This window comes from Salvelinus alpinus, chromosome 11 (assembly GCF_045679555.1).
Source record: "Salvelinus alpinus chromosome 11, SLU_Salpinus.1, whole genome shotgun sequence".
Taxonomy (NCBI): Eukaryota; Metazoa; Chordata; class Actinopteri; order Salmoniformes; family Salmonidae; genus Salvelinus; species Salvelinus alpinus.
Window position 1 is genome coordinate 22,276,413 of NC_092096.1, and position 23,315 is coordinate 22,299,727.

General features: G+C 46.3%; 1 protein-coding gene across 2 annotated transcripts in view; it reads left to right on the forward strand.

Moving 5' to 3' along the window:
* The window catches only part of kcnc2 (potassium voltage-gated channel, Shaw-related subfamily, member 2), a 93,094-nt gene extending 71,612 nt beyond the window's left edge, over positions 1-21,482 (forward strand). Inside the window, exons 2-5 of one of the 2 annotated variants that reach the window (XM_071332100.1) lie at positions 9,587-10,526; positions 11,606-11,782; positions 18,884-18,974; positions 19,918-21,482. In XM_071332100.1, the coding sequence (XP_071188201.1) occupies positions 9,587-10,526; positions 11,606-11,782; positions 18,884-18,942 (1,176 nt within the window). In that variant the 3' untranslated portion in view covers positions 18,943-18,974; positions 19,918-21,482. Of the gene's footprint in view, positions 1-9,586; positions 10,527-11,605; positions 11,783-16,480 lie in introns of both variants that reach the window. The other variant, XM_071332099.1, reaches the window with a different exon arrangement.
* The last annotated feature ends 1,833 nt before the right edge of the window (positions 21,483-23,315 follow it).

The following is a 23,315-nucleotide window of genomic DNA, read 5'->3' on the forward strand; positions in this document are numbered from 1 at the left end:
ATCTTTTATTAAAGGAAAACTCCACCCAAAAACTATATTTTAGTTTTAGCAAAATGCATCCTACGGGGTTGATTTCTGTATTTTGAAAGTAACATATCTTGAAAACTTGAGTGCTGACAAGCAAAACATTTGGGACTATGTCAGCAATGGACTAATGAATCAAATACCAGAATAGCTTTAAGTATTTCCTTGTTTTATGACAAGGCTGTTGGTAGGAGAGCATTCAAGTAGCTACAAGCAATTGGACTGGACTCTCCCGGCCAAATGGACCAAATGGCTACTCGAATAGAATAGGTTTACTTTTTGCGTTTACATTTTAGTCATTTAGCAGACGCTCTTATCGAGAGCAACTAGGGTTAAGTGCCTTGCTCAAGGTCACATTGACAGATTTTTCACCTAGTGAGCTCGTGGATTTGGCCCAGCAACCTTTCGGTTACTGGCCCAACACTCTTAACTGCTAGGCTACCTGCTCATGAGTAGGAAGTGTGTGTTTTTGTCCAAATACTGGACAGTATACAGTATGGTCTCTGGGACAAGGATCTCCACCGAGCCCCTTCAAAATGTAAAGTAATGCAGTGCAGACAGACAGACTTGTTTCATTACATCTCATATAGACAGTCCATCAATGCAATACATCACCATAACGCCGCCATGCACCGGTCATGTCTCTGTGATGCACTCTTCATGGGGTTTCCCCCCATCGGTGAACATCACCTGTGTCATGACGGATATTTATGCATCCGCTACGTGTTCTCATAAATACAAGCTCTGGGGAGTCAATAGCATGTCTGCGATAGAAGCACGTCTTGAAATATTGATGGCCAGATGAGTGAATGAAGAACAGTATGGCGTATAGAGTGTGTTGTGTGTGATGTTGGCATGACAACATATGGATGTTCTATGTGGAGGTTATTTCAAGAAAGACCTTCACTGATGCCACATACAGTACATACTCACGTGTTCAGAATGCCCATTCCTCATTCTCTGTAACGTGTCAAACTGCACATTGGTACTTGTTAAGGTGTTTGAACCACTCCTTTCCTATATACACCATTCCTATGAATGACAACCAAATAGTTTCCCCATTGGGCAGGCCACGAACTATGTCTATTTTTACCTGCTGTTGTCGTGTATGTCTCCGCTATTGATGTCATTGCCCCAGCAGCAGGATGACCTGGGTCTTGTAGTTATGTAATCCCTGACCTCTGACCTCTAATGGGCCAGTGTTTCTTTTCCGACTAATTTCCTACACATGGTAGGGCACACGTGTAGGCCTGCAGTTTACAATTCGTCTCTTTTGGACAGCTGCTTTGAGTATTATTGTTGCGGGGCCCTGCGAAGCTCTATGGACTGACAGTATTGTGCCTGGCAGTTTCTCATCCCCCCCACGTCGACTTTATGAGGGAAAGTAATAATGAATTATTCAAATTAGAACGTCTGGAAAGGTTTGATAGGCTATTTTTAGACCCGGTATCTGGCTGGTTGCCAAAAGCTATGGGGTTTTAGAAGGGTTTCCCGAGCGCATCTGCTGTCATGTCACAGCGAGATGCATAATGAGAACGGAAGCCAGGGTAAGTGTGAGAGGGAGACAGTGACGTAGAGTGGGAGAGAAAAAGAGCGAGGGAGAGAATAGCAAATGTCTCTCATAGAGGAAGGGTTTTCTCCACCTCTAATCCTCTTCAGTTGAGGTTGATTCCACCTTTTCTATTTTTACCCCAATGGATACTGTCTCTTAGTCTGTCAGCACAGAAATCTCTTCTCCGCTGCGTTTGTGTTTGGGGAAAAGAGGGGGAAACCCTTTTCCTTTCTCTGCCATGAACACATCCATTCACCCCCCCCCCCCCCATTCTCTCTCTTGGTCTCTCTCATTCTCTCTCTCTTCAGCCTGGTCTCTCTCTCTCTCTCTCTCTCTCTCTCTCCCTGTCTCTCTCTTTCTCTCTTGACAACACGACTTTACCATGCCAAGTTGTCAGAAAAAGTTGCCGTTACCATGGCGCCATGCACTTGATCAAAAGAGAAGAGCAGGCAGGGTGTGTGACAATGGCTTTGTGTGGGACTTCATTGTTACATGGGGACAATTCACTCCTGTTTCCTCCCGAGGATATTCCCTGGGAATACTGTTTCATCAGCTTCACCTTATGATGAACCCCAGACTCTTCAAGGTCTCTGAAGAATTCAGCTGAGATGAAAATCTATTATTTGGCAGGTTAATTACATATGTGTTATGTCGTTTGTAAATTAACAGATCCGGAAACTGCGGTACATGATGTAGGTTTTAACTACTGTTTATTTCTGGAACAGGCACAGGAAACTTGAGTCGACAAGACGAGCAAATATGGTTGACATGATTAATTTATCTTATTCAGTATTAGTATGTATGGTGGTGCACCAGTGCTACCAATCAAGCCTCTCTTGACTTGTTATCCACTGTCTTAACACATCCAGCTGAAACCATACAGTCTACATGACACCACCAGCATTCTCCATGTTCCATATGGCATGTTTGATAAGGGGGTCTGTGTGCGACAGTAATCATTTTAGGAGATGCACAGTGCCGCCCTGGGTTGGAAAGCAGGAGATAAACAGTGCCCCCCTGGGTTGGAAAGCAGGAGATAAACAGTGCCCCCCTGGGTTGGAAAGCAGGAGATAAACAGTGCCCCCCTGGGTTGGAAAGCAGGAGATAAACAGTGCCCCCCTGGGTTGGAAAGCAGGAGATAAACAGTGTCCCCCTGGGTTGGAAAGCAGGAGATAAACAGTGCCCCCTTGGGTTGGAAAGCAGGAGATAAACAGTGCCCCCCTGGGTTGGAAAGCAGGAGATAAACAGTGCCCCCCTGGGTTGGAAAGCAGGAGATAAACAGTGCCCCCTTGGGTTGGAAAGCAGGAGATAAACAGTGTCCCCCTGGGTTGGAAAGCAGGGTTTTTGAAAATATTCCATGTTAATGTCGGAAACCGCTGGGTTCCCCTTGGTGGGAGATGACGTCACAAAGGCTCAGTGCTGGATGGGTCTTTTGGGCACTAGGCCAGGGCAGTATGGGGAGGCTCATAGGCAGGACTTGGACTCCCCATGGTTGGTAGAGCTACAGAGCTCTACGAGCTCTACGAGCTCTACCATCCCAAGTGGCACCCTACACCCTATATAGTGCACAACTTTTGACTAGGGAATAGGGTGCCATTTAAGATGCAACCTACATCTCCTACAGATGATGGGTGTCCAGAGGAGATAGGGCTAATGGGCCCTCTGATTGGTTGAATGTGTCGGGCTGTTGATGACACGGATAGCAGAGGAGTAGTAGCCTGATCTGGTTTTTCTTCTGATGGACTGATGCCAGGGTTTGCCCAACCACGTCTGTTGTTGTGCCAGCAGTCAAAGCAATGTGTGTGGAATTGGAGCCAAGATGGACGTTCTGTTTCCAGGCTGAGATAGATCCGTCTGGTTATTCCCCCTACTGGGATGACTGTGCTGTATAGTGCTTCATTGTAAGTGTAACAGAGGTTTGGTGAACCACACATGACGAATGACCTTGCCGGATACCTGAAGACTCGTATTAGCTCCCCAAGCCTATGGCATTAGCTCAGAGGGTTAGCAAGTTTGTGGCTCACAGACCAGGGTTTGAATGCATTTGTTTTCACAAACTCCCTATGGTAAAGTTATAGCTCAATTGTAAGTATGTTGTTGCGTCCAGTAGAAATTGCATCCAGGATGTCTATACAGTACCAGCAACATGTCCTACTCCTCGCTAAAGCTCTCGTGGTATCCGTTACGGCTGCAGCTCAGTAGTATAACTATACTGTCTGTTGGCTGGACTGGGAGTGTGTTCCAAATGGAACCCTATTCACTATCCCTCCGCAAGGCAATCAAACAAGCTAAGCGTCAGTATAGAGTCAAAGTAGAGTCGCAATTCAACGGCTCAGACACGAGAGGTATGTGGCAGGGTCTACAGTCAATCACGGACTACAAAAGAAAAACCAGCCCCGTCGCGGACCATGATGACTTGCTCTCAGACAAACTAAAAAACTTATTGGCTCGCTTTGAGGACAATACAGTGCCACTGGTAGGAAGGAAGGAAGCATCATGGCCGCCAGTCTTCTTGTTTTGTGTTCATGAGAATGGCAGGAGAAAGAGAAATAGTATAAGTTATAGTATGAGTTATACAGACAAGATACATTAGATATTTATTAGTAAGGTTGTTACTTTAAAAGGAGGATATTCCCCATTTTGAGGACCAGTTTACACACTTAACCCGGCTGTTGTTGATACCGCGGCACAGTTTACACACTTAACCCGGCTGTTGTTGATACCGCGGCACAGTTTACACACTTAACCCGGCTGTTGTTGATACCGCCACACAGTTTACACACTTAACCCGGCTGTTGTAGATACCGCCACACAGTTTACACACTTAACCCGGCTGTTGTTGATACCGCGGCACAGTTTACACACTTAACCCGGCTGTTGTTGATATCGCCACACAGTTTACACACTTAACCCGGCTGTTGTTGATACCGCCACACAGTTTACACACTTAACCCGGCTGTTGTTGATACCGCGGCACAGTTTACACACTTAACCCGGCTGTTGTTGATACCGCCACACAGTTTACACACTTAACCCGGCTGTTGTTGATACCGCGGCACAGTTTACACACTTAACCCGGCTGTTGTTGATACCGCCACACAGTTTACACACTTAACCCGGCTGTTGTTGATACCGCGGCACAGTTTACACACTTAACCCGGCTGTTGTTGATACCGCCACACAGTTTACACACTTAACCCGGCTGTTGTTGATACCGCCACACAGTTTACACACTTAACCCGGCTGTTGTTGATACTGCGGCACAGTTTACACACTTAACCCGGCTGTTGTTGATACCGCGGCACAGTTTACACACTTAACCCGGCTGTTGTTGATACCGCCACACAGTTTACACACTTAACCAGGCTGTTGTTGATACCGCGGCACAGTTTACACACTTAACCCGGCTGTTGTTGATACCGCCACACAGTTTACACACTTAACCCGGCTGTTGTTGATACCGCGGCACAGTTTACACACTTAACCCGGCTGTTGTTGATACCGCCACACAGTTTACACACTTAACCAGGCTGTTGTTGATACCGCGGCACAGTTTACACACTTAACCCGGCTGTTGTTGATACCGCCACACAGTTTACACACTTAACCCGGCTGTTGTTGATACCGGCGCACAGTTTACACACTTAACCCGGCTGTTGTTGATACCGGCGCACAGTTTACACACTTAACCCGGCTGTTGTTGATACCGCGGCACAGTTTACACACTTAACCCGGCTGTTGTTGATACCGGCGCACAGTTTACACACTTAACCCGGCTGTTGTTGATACCGCGGCACAGTTTACACACTTAACCCGGCTGTTGTTGATACCGGCGCACAGTTTACACACTTAACCCGGCTGTTGTTGATACCGCAGCACAGTTTACACACTTAACCCGGCTGTTGTTGATACCGGCGCACAGTTTACACACTTAACCCGGCTGTTGTTGATACCGCCACACAGTTTACACACTTAACCCGGCTGTTGTTGATACCGCGGCACAGTTTACACACTTAACCCGGCTGTTGTTGATACCGCCACACAGTTTACACACTTAACCCGGCTGTTGTTGATACCGCCACACAGTTTACACACTTAACCCGGCTGTTGTTGATACCGCCACACAGTTTACACACTTAACCCGGCTGTTGTTGATACCGCCACACAGTTTACACACTTAACCCGGCTGTTGTTGATACCGCGGCACAGTTTACACACTTAACCCGGCTGTTGTTGATACCGCGGCACAGTTTACACACTTAACCCGGCTGTTGTTGATACCGGCGCACAGTTTACACACTTAACCCGGCTGTTGTTGATACCGGCGCACAGTTTACACACTTAACCCGGCTGTTGTTGATACCGCGGCACAGTTTACACACTTAACCCGGCTGTTGTTGATACCGGCGCACAGTTTACACACTTAACCCGGCTGTTGTTGATACCGCGGCACAGTTTACACACTTAACCCGGCTGTTGTTGATACCGGCGCACAGTTTACACACTTAACCCGGCTGTTGTTGATACCGCCACACAGTTTACACACTTAACCCGGCTGTTGTTGATACCGCGGCACAGTTTACACACTTAACCCGGCTGTTGTTGATACCGCCACACAGTTTACACACTTAACCCGGCTGTTGTTGATACCGCCACACAGTTTACACACTTAACCCGGCTGTTGTTGATACCGCCACACAGTTTACACACTTAACCCGGCTGTTGTTGATACCGCCACACAGTTTACACACTTAACCCGGCTGTTGTTGATACCGCGGCACAGTTTACACACTTAACCCGGCTGTTGTTGATACCGCGGCACAGTTTACACACTTAACCCGGCTGTTGTTGATACCGCCACACAGTTTTTCTGGTCAAAGTGGTGTTTTTGTGCCTAAGTTGCACAAGATTGTGGTCAGGGGGAAGTGCCTTATGAATCTGTCTTCAGTGCTCATTATTATGTTGAAATAGATGCAGTAGAAAAACGTGAAGGCTTTTGTGAAGCTCTGGAAAGTAAAGATGTTGTCGCGGCGGCACATTGTAAACAACTGAGCTTCTGTCCATTGTATGGCTCCCGTGCCTGCCTCTTACTCCAAAATGGTAAATGTGCTTCACGATTTCATGTTCTGTTCTGTTGCGGCCTTGACTATTCACTTGGCTCGCTCTAGAGATCCATTATTAAATAGCTAGTACCTCGGTTCTGTAACAACGAATGCTTGTTAACTTTGCAAAGTAAATTCATGGGTTTTCATTTATAGTTTCTCTCAGTTGCCTGCTGCCTGCTGCCTTTTTAGAACTTGTCCTCCTGGTGAAAAAAATACAGAAAGTTTATGAATAAAATAAAGTCACGTTCTGGAAAAGACATGCATAATACATGTGAAAGGCTGCATGCAACCAGTGACTGCCAGGATGAATGCACAGATACACTTCATGAGTGCAGAATGACGTTCTGAGACTGCATGAGTCATAGGCTGCTTTCCAAATGGGACCCTATTCCCTAGATAGTGCTCTACCAGAAACGCATACAATTCAAAACAAGGGAGGGTGTGAAACCACTTCCTCTGAGCTCTAGGAGAGATGGAGGGAGAGCGATGGAGGGAGGAGAGGAGCAAATTGTACACCTCTCTGGACCCAGCTCCATTTGCACATACAAACACAAATGCATACGCCCGCGCACACAGTCTACACATCTGGGTCAAACAGACTGAAGTTTGTCTGCCAAGGAAATCAGTTTCTGAGTACAACAGGTCTGGCTGTTTTGAGCTCAAGTCAAAACCACGTGATGCAGTGGACATTCTGAAGTAAATTGTTTTGTGTAGCGACCGTGCTGTTGACATTCATACATACAGTGGCTACTTTTAAAGGGCAAAGCTGAAAGCCTTCCACTGAAGAATACACTAATTCATTGAATGTTTCACTGTAGTCATAAAAACATGGATAGGGATGCATGTAAACCAGAAAGGTCACAATCTCTGCCACTGAGGCTGTACAACATAGTCCCAATGAAATCAATCCCCCTGTCGTCTCCCACTTCCTCTGGCTTGTCCATAAAGACAGGGCTTTGGTCAGTAAACTAGACCCAGGGTGTCACGTGTGCTCCCTCTCCAGCCTCTAGGTCACCAGGCTGCTCGTTATGGCGCACACCTGTCACCATCGTTACGCGCACCTGCGCGTCAGACTCACCTGGACTCCATCACTCCCTGATTACCTTCCCTATATATGTCACTCCCTTTGGTTCCTTCCCCAGGCATCATTGTTTCTGTTTCAGTTTGATGTCTGTGTTCTGTTAGTGTTTCTTGTTTTGTATTATGGTCTGTTTATTTCATTAAAACACTCACTCCCTGAACTTGCTTTCCAACTCTCAGCTCATATCGTTATACAGGGGTTAATGAATAGGACCAATGAGGGCTATTTAGTCATCCCTGTCTCTGCTTGACTTTGCCGTGGGGGCACTGTGCAGACCCTGAGATATGTTTTGTGAGTGACAGAGAGATTTCAGCTAGTGAAGACTGAAACAGAGGTATAGGCAGTAGACAGAGAGACTGATTAAAGAACCTTCACTGTGTCTCACCAACAGCTGATGTTTAATTAAAAGGTGACTCATTCCTAGGAATATATATCCTTCTGTGTCTCTGTTTCTGTCACTGTGTCTCTCTCTCTCTCTGCATCGATATTTTGGTTAAAATCACACAATTGCTTTATTATTTAGGGGGTTTTATGGACTAATATAAGGTTGACATTCACCACATGTAAAAAAGAATGTTTTTTTGTTGTCTGTTGTATTAGAAAATAATATACTTCAAGGATTTCCTCTTGTAGTTATTGCCTTCAGCTACATTCAAGTGAAATATTTGTTATTGACTAAGCTATGTGCTGAATTCCCCTGTGCCACTCTGCTCATCTAAAGCAATGTGTACAGACTAGTTTTCGAGAGACAATCTGAACTGACCTGAAGAGGTAGTCTGAGTCCATTACACAGAGGATGTGGGCTTGTGCTGTGTAGAACGACAATTCTATACCGCTTTCTACTCAGTCATTGGGGCTGGATTGTAAATCTGTAATGTGGAGGACAAGGGCTGCATTTCCATACTAATTGGTGTCTTATGACCCAAAGATCTGATGTGATTGGTCAAAAGACCAAATAGTGGAGAGGGAAAAAATCTGAATTGTGCTGCCTGTTTAAACGCAGACAATGAGATCCATCAATCAAGTATTTGTTTTTGTATATGGCTTTTTAGAAATATATTTGTCACAATTTGTGACTCACGTGCTGAACAAAAACCCAGCCTTTATCTGTTTGAGCTCTTACCAACTCCATACAGTCATGCAAACCAACCATGGCATGACGCGGTGGAAAGGAGTGGCATGATGGCAGAAACAGACTGGTACCCACTACCAGGCTACCAAATGGACTGGACAGATCTTTCCTCATCCACTCAAAAGGATGACACCTCATTCACTCCAACACACTGTATAACAGTGACTGAATGTTTTTTAAGACTTGAATACTGTAAGCCCTTCTGCATCAATGAACCTTCACCGATAGGTTTGAGGGAATGAGTGGGCCAGTCAGCGGGTTTAACTGCATTAAGACTGCCAGGCCACGTCCCAGTGAGCCACTGGCTGGGTTTATTGCTAGTACTAATAGATTGCTCTCTCTCTCTCTGGAGTGTATTGTATTTGATGAAGGTGATGTTAATTAACGTTGCTATGGTTCTCCCTCCCTCCCTACCTTTCTATCTCTCTCTCTCTCTTTCTTTCTCTATTTCCTTCTTTCTTTCTTTTTTTCTCTCTCTCTCTCTCTTTCTTTCTCTCTTTCTCTCTCTTTCTTTCTCTCTCTGTGTGATGAGTGAATAAATTAATTAGTAAATAGAAGGTTATCCAGATTGTATGTATTGTGCTTTATGAGCTGCAATGACACAAGAGAATTTGACATTCAAAAGTCTCTCTAATTCCCTCTCTCTCTAATCTCCCCCCCTCTCTCTCCTTATCTCATCTCCTCTTCTCCAGTTTGTGGCCTTTGCCTCCTTGTTCTTCATCCTGGTCTCGATCACCACCTTCTGCCTGGAGACCCATGAGGCATTCAACACCATCACCATCATCAACAAGTCTGAGGCGGTGCTCAACGGCAGCCTGCCGGACCTGGGTCCTGATTACATTATCGAGACGGACCCGGCTCTCACCTACGTGGAGGGTGTCTGCGTTCTTTGGTTCACCCTGGAGTTCATGGTGCGTGTCATCTTCAGCCCAGACAAGCTGGAGTTTGTCAAGAGCCTGCTCAACATAATCGACTTTGTGGCTATCCTGCCTTTCTACCTGGAGGTAGGCTTGAGCGGACTGTCGTCTAAAGCAGCTAAGGACGTCTTGGGCTTCCTCAGAGTGGTAAGGTTTGTCAGGATCCTGCGTATCTTCAAGCTGACGCGACACTTCGTGGGGCTGCGGGTGCTGGGTCACACATTGAAGGCTAGCACCAACGAGTTCCTCCTTCTCATCATCTTCCTCGCCCTAGGTGTGCTTATCTTCGCCACCGCAATCTACTACGCCGAGCGCATCGGCGCCAACCCCAACGACCCCACGGCCGGCGAACACACCATGTTCAAGAACATCCCCATCGGCTTCTGGTGGGCCGTGGTCACCATGACCACGCTGGGTTACGGTGACATGTACCCGCAGACGTGGTCGGGCATGCTGGTGGGCGCGCTGTGTGCCCTGGCGGGCGTGCTGACGATAGCCATGCCTGTGCCCGTCATCGTCAATAACTTTGGAATGTACTACTCGCTGGCCATGGCCAAGCAGAAGCTTCCCAAGAAGAGGAAGAGGCACATCCCCCAGGTCGCACTGGGGGGATCCCCAACCTGCCTCAAAGTAGACCTCAACACCACCTGCAACAGCCCCCAGGGGGACCTCTGCAACATGCAGGGGAGCAGGGTGCTGGAGCGCAACCAATCAGGTGAGACCGCCAGCATACCACCCTTGTATCTTAAGGTGGAATTTGTCAGTGGGCTAGGGGTTATTCATGTATAGACAGAATGGGGGGGGCAAGGGGAGAATCTATGAGGGATCTCATTCAGGTGGAAAACAGTGGCCTTTTAACAGACCCCCCGGGGCAACACATGGTTTTCCTCTTGAGAGACTCTAGCACCGCTGATGTCCTTAGAATGTTTAGCACTTCTGTTGCCACGGACATAAGAGAATGATGCGAAAGGAATTGATGGGTCGGAGATGATTGCTGTGAAATATTTCTTCGCTAATAAGATTTTGGACGAAAACAGAAAAAGCCTTTGACTCTTGAGGTTTTAAAGTAGGGATTGTTCATTTGTGACTTGACTGTAGGTGGCCGTTTTCCCCCTGCAGGCGTTCATCTGTAAATCACTCTGACACATCTGATATTGATGGAAATGAGTGTTGACCCTTGTCTCCTTAGTTTCTTTTAACTATAATCCAGAAATTCCTCAGGGTATTCACATGCTCTGGTTTCTTTGCAATATGTTGCTTTATTAGATGTGAAATATTAACATTTAATAAGTTCAGAACTAGCCATGCTTTAATAAATGTATTCCAACACAGATTAAATCTGTTGAGAAGCCAGCATGATTTTCTTTTTTGGGGGAGGCGGGGGGCTAATTTGAAAGGCAGGCAATAGCATTGGCTATTTATTCTTAACATGCTGTGTGCAATCAAATGATATGCTGAATTCAAAGTGGAATTTTTCAATAGATTAATTCTAAATAAGCTTTTTGATTATAAGATGTGATAAATGCTAAATTTCAGCCTGTTTTGTTTTGACATTGGCAAGTTCTTTTATAGGCAGACACTAGGTGCGCTGACACCATCAATTGGGGTCCTGTCTATTTCACCTTTGACCCTTGTCCCCCAGCGCGCCTGGTCCTCGTGGCATTTGGCAAGCGCTCTTGATGTGGGAGTTTGTTTGATGTGTCCTGATTCGATCCCTTAACCTGCCTTTCCTCGCCCCCTCTTCCGCCCTACCACCCTTAACCCCTCCTCCTCCTCTCTCCCTGCGGTCACCAGTGCTGTCAGGGGACGGCAGTGGAGGCAGTGATCTCACCATGTCCCCCAGCACAGAGGAGAGGGTCCCCATGCGCAGGTCCAGCACCTCAGAGCAGGAGCGGAGGAGTGAGGGGACGTGCTTCCTGCTGGCTGCCAGTGACTACACCTGCCCTGCCGACGGTGGGGTCAGGAAGACAGGTACTGCGTCACCCCTCTGGATCAGGATCTTTATGCATGTGCATCAGCACCCGTCATCATGGACGTGTCTATTTTCATGGCTTTTGTTTGGTTTTGAAAGGCATGGCAAATGTCAATGTCCATTATCCATTATTACAGTGGGGAGAACAAGTATTTGATACACTGCCGATTTTGCAGGTTTTCCTACTTACAAAGCATGTAGAGGTCTGTAATTTTTATCATAGGTACACTTCAACTGTGAGAGACGGAATCTAAAACAAAAATCCAGAAAATCACATTGTATGATTTTTAAGTAATTCATTTGCATTTTATTGCATGACATAAGTATTTGATCACCTACCAACCAGTAAGAATTCCGGCTCTCACAGACCTGTTAGTTTTTCTTTAAGAAGCCCTCCTGTTCTCCACTCATTACCTGTATTAACTGCACCTGTTTGAACTCGTTACCTGTATAAAAGACACCTGTCCACACACTCAATCAAACAGACTCCAACCTCTCCACAATGGCCAAGACCAGAGAGCTGTGTAAGGGCATCAAGGATAAAATTGTAGACCTGCACAAGGCTGGGATGGGCTACAGGACAATAGGCAAGCAGCTTGGTGAGAAGGCAACAACTGTTGGCGCAATTATTAGAAAATAGAAGAAAATAGAAGAAGTTCAAGATGATGGTCAATCACCCTCGGTCTGGGGCTCCATGCAAGATCTCACCTCGTGGGGCATCAATGATCATGAGGAAGGTGAGGGATCAGCCCAGAACTACACGGCAGGACCTGGTCAATGACCTGAAGAGAGCTGGGACCACAGTCTCAAAGAAAACCATTAGTAACACACTACGCCGTCATGGATTAAAATCCTGCAGCGCACACAAGGTCCCCCTGCTCAAGCAGGCGCATGTCCAGGCCCGTCTGAAGTTTGCCAATGACCATCTGGATGATCCAGAGGAGGAATGGGAGAAGGTCATGTGGTCTGATGATTCAAAAATAGAGCTTTTTGGTCTAAACTCCACTCGCCGTGTTTGGAGGAAGAAGAAGGATGAGTACAACCCCAAGAACACCATCCCAACCGTGAAGCATGGAGGTGGAAACATCATTCTTTGGGGATGCTTTTCTGCAAAGGGGACAGGACGACTGCACCGTATTGAGGGGAGGATGGATGGGGCCATGTATTGCGAGATCTTAGCCAACAACCTCCTTCCCTCAGTAAGAGCATTGATGATGGGTCGTGGCTGGGTCTTCCAGCATGACAACGACCCGAAACACACAGCCAGGGCAACTAAGGAGTGGCTCCGTAAGAAGTATCTCAAGGTCCTGGAGTGGCCTAGCCAGTCTCCAGACCTGAACCCAATAGAAAATCTTTGGAGGGAGCTGAAAGTCCGTATTGCCCAGCGACAGCCCCGAAACCTGAAGGATCTGGAGAAGGTCTGTATGGAGGAGTGGGCCAAAATCCCTGCTGCAGTGTGTGCAAACCTGGTCAAGAACTACAGGAAATGTATGATCTCTGTAATTGCAAACAAAGGATTCAGTACCAAATATTAAGTTCTGCTTTTCTGATGTATCAAATACTTATGTCATGCAATAAAATGCTAATTAATTACTTAAAAATCATACAATGTGATTTTCGGGATTTTTGTTTTAGATTCCGTCTCTCACAGTTGAAGTGTACCTATGATAAAAATTACAGACCTCTACATGCTTTGTAAGTAGGAAAACCTGCAAAATCGGCAGTGTATCAAATACTTGTTCTCCCCACTGTACATCATTATTGGGAATTCATAAATCATCATTCATTAATGGTGATTCATAACTAAATCATTTAGGCGTTTCTGTCATTGCTCATTCAAGGCTGTGGGGCTTCATTTGTGGTAGTGGTCACTAAAATACCGCCACCAAACCTAATCCACTAGTCTAGCTTGTGTGATAAGGGAGACCTACTGCTACGTTCAGTTGACACCAGTCACCCCTTGGGATATGGACAATGATCAGATGACCCACGAAAAGTCTCCTTCCTGTATCTGCCCACATGTTGAATTCCTCCCAGGAAAGGGGAGGAAGACAGAGGCCCTCGTCTGCTAATGTAATCCAGCCTGAGGCTATAGGGGGATGTTGCAGTGGCGCAGTCCTGTAGTGTGTCTGTGGAAAGGTCATGTTGTGTGGCGACCCAGTCTTCCCACCACTGTGCCCTAAAGGTCATCAGGAAGGTAGAATCCATCTGCAGCACCAGACAGAGCAGACAAAGTGCACGACAAGCCTTCTATCTTTGAATGGCATGCTAAATGCCGTCACTGAAATGTAGGCTAAAGAACACAGCACAGAACAATACTAAACACTAGACAAATAGAAACAATAGAAATAGAATCAAGGTTGTTAATGAGGTCATGACCTGCTGTTTGTACAGGTGCTGCCTGTGTTGAGTTAGAATGACCTGCTGTTTGTACAGGTGCTGCCTGTGTTGAGTTAGAATGACCTGCTGTTTGTACAGGTGCTGCCTGTGTTGAGTTAGAATGACCTGCTGTTTGTACAGGTGCTGCCTGTGTTGAGTTCGAATGACCTGCTGTTTGTACAGGTGCTGCCTGTGTTGAGTTAGAATGACCTGCTGTTTGTACAGGTGATGCCTGTGTTGAGTTAGAATGACCTGCTGTTTGTACAGGTGATGCCTGTGTTGAGTTAGAATGACCTGCTGTTTGTACAGGTGATGCCTGTGTTGAGTTCGAATGACCTGCTGTTTGTACAGGTGCTGCCAGTGTTGAGTTAGAATGACCTGCTATTTGTACAGGTGATGCCTGTGTTGAGTTAGAAGTCACTACCATACTGTATCGTGTCTTCAAAATAACCTTTTTGTTGGAATGAGAAATTACATTTTGGGCCTAATGAACGTTTAGACCTGAATCGTACTTCACTGTCTTAATTCCCAAGCTTTATCTCTGTCATCTTGAGCAGTTAATGCTGTGTTAATCTATTCTACACTGTAATATGGAACTCTGTTACGCTTTTGCTAATTGCCTCTTATCAGAAGTGAACTGCCTCTCCAGAAGGCAATCTAAATCGCATGCTTACACTGGGTCTGCTGTATGGCCTGGCAATCAACCCACTCCTCTGTGTGTAATTGTAGAAGGGAATGGTTATAACTGTCAATTGGGGTTAATGTTAATTATAGCATTATTACTATAGGATACGTTTAACTGTTGCAGGAGTCTTTTCTTATTAGGATTCATTCTATGGTTCAGATTGTTATGGTTGATTAATTGATTTGATATTGACTTAGTTCAGCTCTGATGTCTGCGCAGTTAGTGTTCCTGTTTAACTCAACCATCCATTACATGGAGACACACACAAAGCCAGTCAGTAAATCTCTCTGGGGTACCAACTCATAAACCTCACAGCCCCCCATGTTTTGACCGGGACAGTGCTGTGCCATGCTCAGCCCACCTGGGTCTTGAGGCAATCTGCCAGGCATGAGACAACCCTGGGCCTCCCACCACCTGGACCCATGCCCACCACAGGGCGACTCTGCATCATCATGGGCTATGGAACAGTTGGGTGCCACAAGGCGAGCGTCCAGCTGTGCCCTCGTCTCAGCCTCCTCAGCCGGCTGTGGCGGTCGCAGCAGTGCAGCGGTTAATGCATAAAACATGAGGTCCTTTCTAGTCCCCAGCACTACCTGTCGGCACAAGCTGAAGCTGCCCTTTGTTCTGCCAGCTCGGCTGGTTCTGAAGCGGCCTCATTTGCGCGCCGTCCCTTTTGAGTAAACGCTGAAACAAATGGATCCATCTACAGTATGGTAATGATGCTGCAATCCCATTAGCTTGTCTTTCTTCCTCTCCCTCTGTCTTTGTGCCAGCTGATTGGCCAGCTCTGTTAATGGTCTGGCTGGTTTGTCGTTTGTTTGTTTCTCACTGGCGTCTGGACATTTAAAAAGGACTGCTGATATAAATGAATGTACATTTAGTTGGTGTGCACCACCTGCTTACAGGCTCGTCAGCGCCGTTCACTTTCCCATTATCATCACCGTCATTTCCACAATCATCACACTCCTCATCATCTTGCTTTACATTTAAACACAGTTATTTTGCATTTAAACACAGTTATTTTACATTTAAACACGGTTATTTTACATTTAAACACAGTTATTTTACATTTAAACACAGTTATTTTACATTTAAATATGGTTATTTTACATTTAAACACAGTTATTTTACATTTAAACACAGTTATTTTACATTTGCACGCCCTGTGTTTTTGATGCTGGCTTTATTTCAGAGACTTTGTACACATCAGCACAAATGCTAGAGCTCCTGAATGAAAAGCAGTTTTTAGCCTGATATATATATATATATATAAACACTTTAATTAGCAATTGAAATATGAACACATCTGTATGAGATTATTGCTTGAATAAATTGTGTGACAAAACGTAGTAATGATGCCATTATATGAGACATTCATATTGGCATAACTTCAAAAGCAGTAATTAAAGCAAAGTTCTGTCAACATATTCAATTAAATGGACATTTTCCGTCTGACCTGTGTCATGAGAAACTACATATGTGCATGAATCACCGTATGTATGTACTGCTGCTCTGTCTCACTCCTGTCTCCTGTCTTGTTTCATTCACGTGGCTGGCTTGGACTTGGAATACTTGACTGCGTGCCTGTGTGTGTTCATGTCCCGTTCCTGTGCCCTCGCCCACTCATCCGAAGGCTGTGAGAAATCCCCAAGCTTAAGCAACATAGCGGGCTTGGCTGGTAACGCCCTGACGCTGTCTCCAGTGACCTCACCCTACGATTCACCGTGCCCGCTGAGGCGTTCCCGCTCCCCAATACCATCCGTCCTGTGAGGCCCGGCCCAGAGCGAGGCTTGCCTTCCATCTGAGCACACTCCCTTCCCCCACCCCTACCCCCAAAACACCCGACAGAAGCCAGCTTCATAGGCGTTAGCTCTCTGTAGCATCCTGGAATCATATAATATACTCTGTGAATGTTGTTAGCTACTTTAGAGACTAACCTTAGTGGTTTCGACCACAGACTAACCCTGCTCTTCTCCTCTTCCATACAAACGTTGCTTTGAACTGTAGATGTGGTGACCACCCCTGAAGTAGCTTAGCTGTGCATCACTTTGAATTCCCATTACTTCAGTTTTGTTGTACTTTAATAATGGCAATAAAAGGACTCTTGAATGGTGGCTCTAAAAGTAGCAGCCACAACATTTAGTAAATACGTATTCATAATCAGGGAGATTTACATGTTGCTATATTTAGATACTTAGAAAATACGTGCTTCCATAAAAAATAAGAGAAATGTCACTTTATTTTGTGGGGGGGGTGGGAGAACTTGTCATGGACTATATCTTGATTCACACGCTCTCACCTGCCACCCTCTCGCTCTCACCTGCCACCCTGTCCCTATGACCTGCCCCCCTGTCGCTCTCACCTGCCACCCTGTCCCTATGACCTGCCACCCTCTCGCTCTCACCTGCCACGCTGTCGCTCCCACCTGCCACACTGTCGCTCTCACCTGCCACCCTGTCTCTCTGACCTGCCACGCTGTCATTCTCACCTGCCATGCTGTCGCTCTCACCTGCCACGCTGTCGCTCTCACCTGCCACGCTGTCACTCTCACCTGACCCCCTCTCGCTCTCACCTGCCACCCTGTCCCTATGACCTGCCCCCCTGTCGCTCTAACCTGCCACCCTGTCCCTATGACCTACCACCCTCTCGCTCTCACCTGCCACGCTGTCGCTCCCACCTGCCATGCTGTCGCTCTCACCTGCCACCCTGTCTCTCTGACCTGCCACGCTGTCATTCTCACCTGCCATGTTGTCTCTCTCACCTGCCACGCTGTCACTCTCACCTGCCCCGCTGTCGCTCTCACCTGCGCCGCTGTTCGTCTCTCCTGCCACACTGTCTCTCTCACCTGCCACGCTGTCGCTCTCACCTGCCACGCTGTCACTCTCACCTGACCCACTGTCGCTCTCACCTGCCCCGCTGTTCGTCTCTCCTGCCACGCTGTCACTCTCACCTGACCCGCTGTCGCTCTCACCTGCTCCGCTGTTCATCTCACCTGCCACACTGTCTCTCTCACCTGCCACCCTGTCACTCTCACGAGCCACCCTGTCGCTCTCACATGTCACCCTGTCCCTCTCACTTGCCACACTGTCGCTCTCACCTGCCACCCTGTCCCTCTGACCTGCCACCCTGTCGCTCTCACCGGCCACCCTGTCACTTTCACCTGCTACCCTGTCGCTCTCACCTGCCACCCTGTCACTTTCACCTGCTACCCTGTCGCTCTCACCTGCCACCCTGTCCCTCTGACCTGCCACCCTGTCGCTCTCACCTGCCACCCTGTCTCTCTGATCTGCCACGCTGTCATTCTCACCTGCCCCGCTGTCGCTCTCACCTGCCCCGCTGTCGCTCTCACCTGCCCCGCTGTCGCTCTCACCTGCCCCGCTGTTCGTCTCTCCTGCCCCGCTGTTCGTCTCTCCTGCCACGCTGTCACTCTCACCTGACCCACTGTCTCTCTCACCTGCCACGCTGTCGCTCTCACCTGCCACGCTGTCACTCTCACCTGCCCCGCTGTCGCTCTCACCTGCCACGCTGTCGCTCTCACCTGCCACGCTGTCACTCTCACCTGACCCACTGTCGCTCTCACCTGCCCCGCTGTTCGTCTCTCCTGCCACGCTGTCACTCTCACCTGACCCGCTGTCGCTCTCACCTGCTCCGCTGTTCGTCTCTCCTGCCACGCTGTCACTCTCACCTGACCCGCTGTCGCTCTCACCTGCTCCGCTGTTCGTCATCCTGTGTAATCATCTGCCAGCGGTGTGGTGAGAAAGAGAGAAGGAGAGATAAAAACTAAAGAGAAGACAGGTTAAAAACGGTGGGCCTGGGCCGTGGGAATGTGCATGGGACTTGTGTGTCTGCATCGTGCCATTGGCCTCCACCTGGGGGACTGAACACACAACATAAAATGCACAACAGTGTTTTTCTGTTTTCTCTGCATGTGGGCTATGCTGGTTTGCTACTGTTTCAAATGTTTTACTGTGATCTTATTTAACTGTCAATCGCTGTGTTGCCAAGCTGAAGTGTCTCTGATATTGTTTACTCACAGATAACTGCAAAGAGATTGTCTTTACTGGTTTCACGCAAGCAGAGAGCAGCATTCTTTAATTGCTGGGGGAAGGCACATCCCTGGTGGAAAGGTAACATTGTCATTCTGAATGGCATGTGAGCTGCCTGCTGAACACTGTGCTGCTGATCCCTGGTGGTCACCTCTGGCTAATGGCCTTTTGTTTAAGTGTGTGTGCAGAAGGGGGTAATTCAACAATTGTAGTCACGGAAATGACATCGGCACCCCCTCTGCATCATGACTCATGGCTTTATACACACATGCGTGCATGTGCACTCATATACACACACACAAACATTTGACAGACGCGCACACACACATACACCACATTAGACACAGACACACACACACACATTAGACACACACACACACACCACATTAGACACAGACACACACACACACACACACATTAGACAGACACACACACACATTTCTGTATATTCTTTAAAAGACAGCAGGAATGCCTTTGATGGTCCTATCAAACCAGAGCCTTTGTTTTATTAATAGCGATGTAATTCATTATTGATGAGAGAATTTACTACTCACATAAATTGTTGCCGATGCTAACAGGTGTGTCGCACGACAGAGGACATTACCATTCAGCAATATGCCTCACCCAATCCTTTGTCTATACTAGTTGCAGGAAGGTTGCTAAGCAACTGGCACATAGTCAGACGCATCTCACAGTTGCTGAACACACAAACTGTCTCCTAATTAAAACGAAAAGCTCACGACTAGCGCTTTCCATATTTCTATATTAAAATAATTATTGAATCACCCCCCCTCCCATTGCAATACTGTGCATTGATTGAGCGTTTACGATCATGACTTCATAGAATGCCATCGATTTGTATATATTCATCTTTACATATAAACTGTAAATGAGAAGCAAATATCTGAACGCAAAAATAGCATGAATCTGCATGTGGTTATTGGTATAATGACTATAGATTATTATCATTAGAGAGATGCATTTCTGATATTTAGAGATGTGACCTGCTTTACATTCTGTTTAGCCGTTTACGTGTCCGATTGGAATGACGGCAGTCATCAGCCAATCAGTGGACTAACAAGACCTATTGGTGTGTGGATCCTATTGAATCACACAGCGTCACTCAAGGACGTGAACCAACCAGAACACTCACATCGGTGAAGGATTGTTGACTGACAAGCGTCAGGTCCAATGACGCTGCCTGGGAAAACAGGAACTGTCCAAGACTGAGGTCAATTGGAATTCTGGGAATAGATGGGACAGGGAAAGTTGTCTTTTTCCCAGATTCTCAATGTCATGGATATTGAGTGAAGCATAAAACTGTCACAAGAAAAAAGGACCCTTCTTGGAAGACGAGGCTAGCTGCTTTATTTAGATATTGTATTTGTAAATAATAACATGATACAGCACATGGGTCAAGAAGCTCCTCTCTCTCTCATCTGTCCTTTGGATTGCGAGCCAGGTAAAATGGTCATGCTTAGACCTCCATATCAATCGCTCTCCATGGTATCCCTCCTCGCAATACATGTTATTAAGATGCATCAGTTGAGGCACTATGTGTTCTGAAAATGGAGTGTATTAATATATGAATTCTGCTTAATATACTGTAAAGAGAGAATAACGTGGGATAAGTTGAATAAATGTGACATACGGTTTCATCAATGCTTTTGATTCCCTTAGACGTGTTGGTGGATTCCATGTCATTGCTGTGGTGTGCATTTACATGTGTGTGTTGTGAACTCCAGGGTAACATCTAGACATCATGCAGTTGTAAAGCAGAACAATGAAAACCTATAAGAAACCCATTTCACTCTTCCAGCTAGTTTGAACATAGAACGAGGAAGCTTAAAGTACCCTGTAGAGATGTGTTATCCTGGACACCATACCCCAACAATCAGATACAATTTGCAATAATGACACCCAAACGAAAGGCACCGATTTTCACTGTGATTTTAGCTACCTGCCACAAGAAATGATACACTGGTCTAGTACAGCCTATATAACAGGACAATGCTAAAGCACCCCTCCATTGACTTGATAGTGAGGGCAGATTTTGACCATCAGTAATTGAGGGATTGGAATACTGTGACCTGCACAGTGAAGACCCCCCCACCCACACACACACACACACACACACACACAACTCTCTGTGTAGTGCATTGCTGCTTAACTCTTTGAAACGTCAAGGGACACCAATCAGTATCTATTCTTCTATGACAAAAGTGATTTAAATGTGTTTATTTTTTTGAATCTCGAACATGTCATTTTGTGTCTCTTGTGGAGTGCTTGGTTTACTTGTGAAAGTTATGGTAGCCCAACACTGTTTCTCTCCATTACGTCCACAACTGTCACTTGGGCTTGATCCAGCTTCATGTTCTGTATCTTTTAATGTGACGACAATTCTAGTTGGAAGTCTGTATTTGTGGAGCCATTTGTTGGCATTCTGAAGTGCATGCTATAAAAAAAAAAAGAAAAAAAAAGAAAACATGTCAAATTGTAAAACAGGATGACAACATATATCACGTTCAAAGAGATGTGTAAAATGAAATGCCACGTGGGAAAATCACATAAACATATTTAACTTTTAAACCATTGTTGTTTCTTTACTTCACACAATTGCAGGAGAAGTACTGTCTTTGATAGAGGAACAGCTATAGCACCACGCTGATCCAACTAAGGTCCATCCTTTTTCATAAGACTCACACAGGTAATTCTATTGCAATTGTCTTTGTTCAAGCTACACCATTTTACGCTGTTGACGTATTGAAGAAGGATCCATTTTCATTCAGATATCTAGCATCACCCTTTACTCCTACGGCTTATCGTCAACGATAATGATAGCAGTCGTTGTGATAATGATATGCCTTTTCCCAGTTCTCTCTCCTGTGCTGCCTCTAATTCTCCAGCTGGCGTCCGGCGGCAATCAGCCCCTCCGTGCCGGTAACTCAGAGACATCCCAACTATCTTTACACCCGTCACCATGGAAACAGCAAACGTGTGTCTTGAAGATGTAAACAGCTGGGGATAGGAGTGTGTTTTACAGGGGAAGAAACTCCACACACCCCGGGCTGTGTCAAACTCCCTTAAGGGCGAGCGCGAGACATCCTTAGACAGCCAGGGGGAAAAAACAACCCTAATTTTCTAAATATCAAAATAGTGACTATGAATATAGAATCAGAGCGCTGTTCCTGGGCCGCCGTGAGAAACATCACAGACAAGTGTCTGTGAACTGGGCACTACTGCAACCTACAGTGAAAGACTTGTACTAAAAGTCTCTGTGAACTGGGCACTACTGCAACCTACAGTGAAAGACTTGTACTAAAAGTCTCTGTGAACTGGGCACTACTGCAACCTACAGTGAAAGACTTGTACTAAAAGTCTCTGTGAACTGGGCACTACTGCAACCTACAGTGAAAGACTTGTACTAAAAGTCTCTGTGAACTGGGCACTACTGCAACCTACAGTGAAAGACTTGTACTAAAAGTCTCTGTGAACTGGGCACTACTGCAACCTACAGTGAAAGACTTGTACTAAAAGTGTCTGTGAACTGGGCACTACTGCAACCTACAGTGAAAGACTTGTACTAAAAGTCTCTGTGAACTGGGCACTACTGCAACCTACAGTGAAAGACTTGTACTAAAAGTCTCTGTGAACTGGGCACTACTGCAACCTACAGTGAAAGACTTGTGCTAAAAGTCTCCGTGAACTGGGCACTACTGCAACTTACAGTGAAAGACTTGTACTAAAAGTCTCTGTGAACTGGGCACTACTGCAACCTACAGTGAAAGACTTGTACTAAAAGTCTCTGTGAACTGGGCACTACTGCAACCTACAGTGAAAGACTGGTCGTCTGCAGGTTTGATCGTGAAAACAAACAACGACAAAAAGAGAGAGACAGAGAAGGATGTGTCAGTGTCCGACGCTAAGTGCTGGTTGAGTGGTATACTGTATGTCTTAGTAACTCTGTGGAGTAGTTGTGCCAGGTTCTCCACATGATGTTGTGTCACACACTGCTGAGAGGGGACGGGGACAGACACTGCTGAGAGGGGATGGGGACTGGAACGAGGGCGGGGACGGGGATCAATGAGCTCACAACCTATTATGATTAATCTGTCAGAATCAGTTAGAATCCAACCTTCATTGACAAATATATTTATATCTGATGAATGGAAACAAGTTTAGATCATCGAACCGAAGCTCTCAACGTCAGAGTGGTGCTTTAATCACAATGTAATGAGTGTGGTATGAGAGAGGTGTAGTTGAGTAGGGAGCAAAGTGAATCAGGGAATAGAGTGGGTCTCATTTTCAGCCATTGTTTCAGGTTCTGTACTCAGAAAGCCACAGAAAATGCTCTCAATTCCAGTTACTGACACAGAGGCCTCTGTCGACAACCACAGGGGCTTGCTGTAGTGGTGTGTGCTG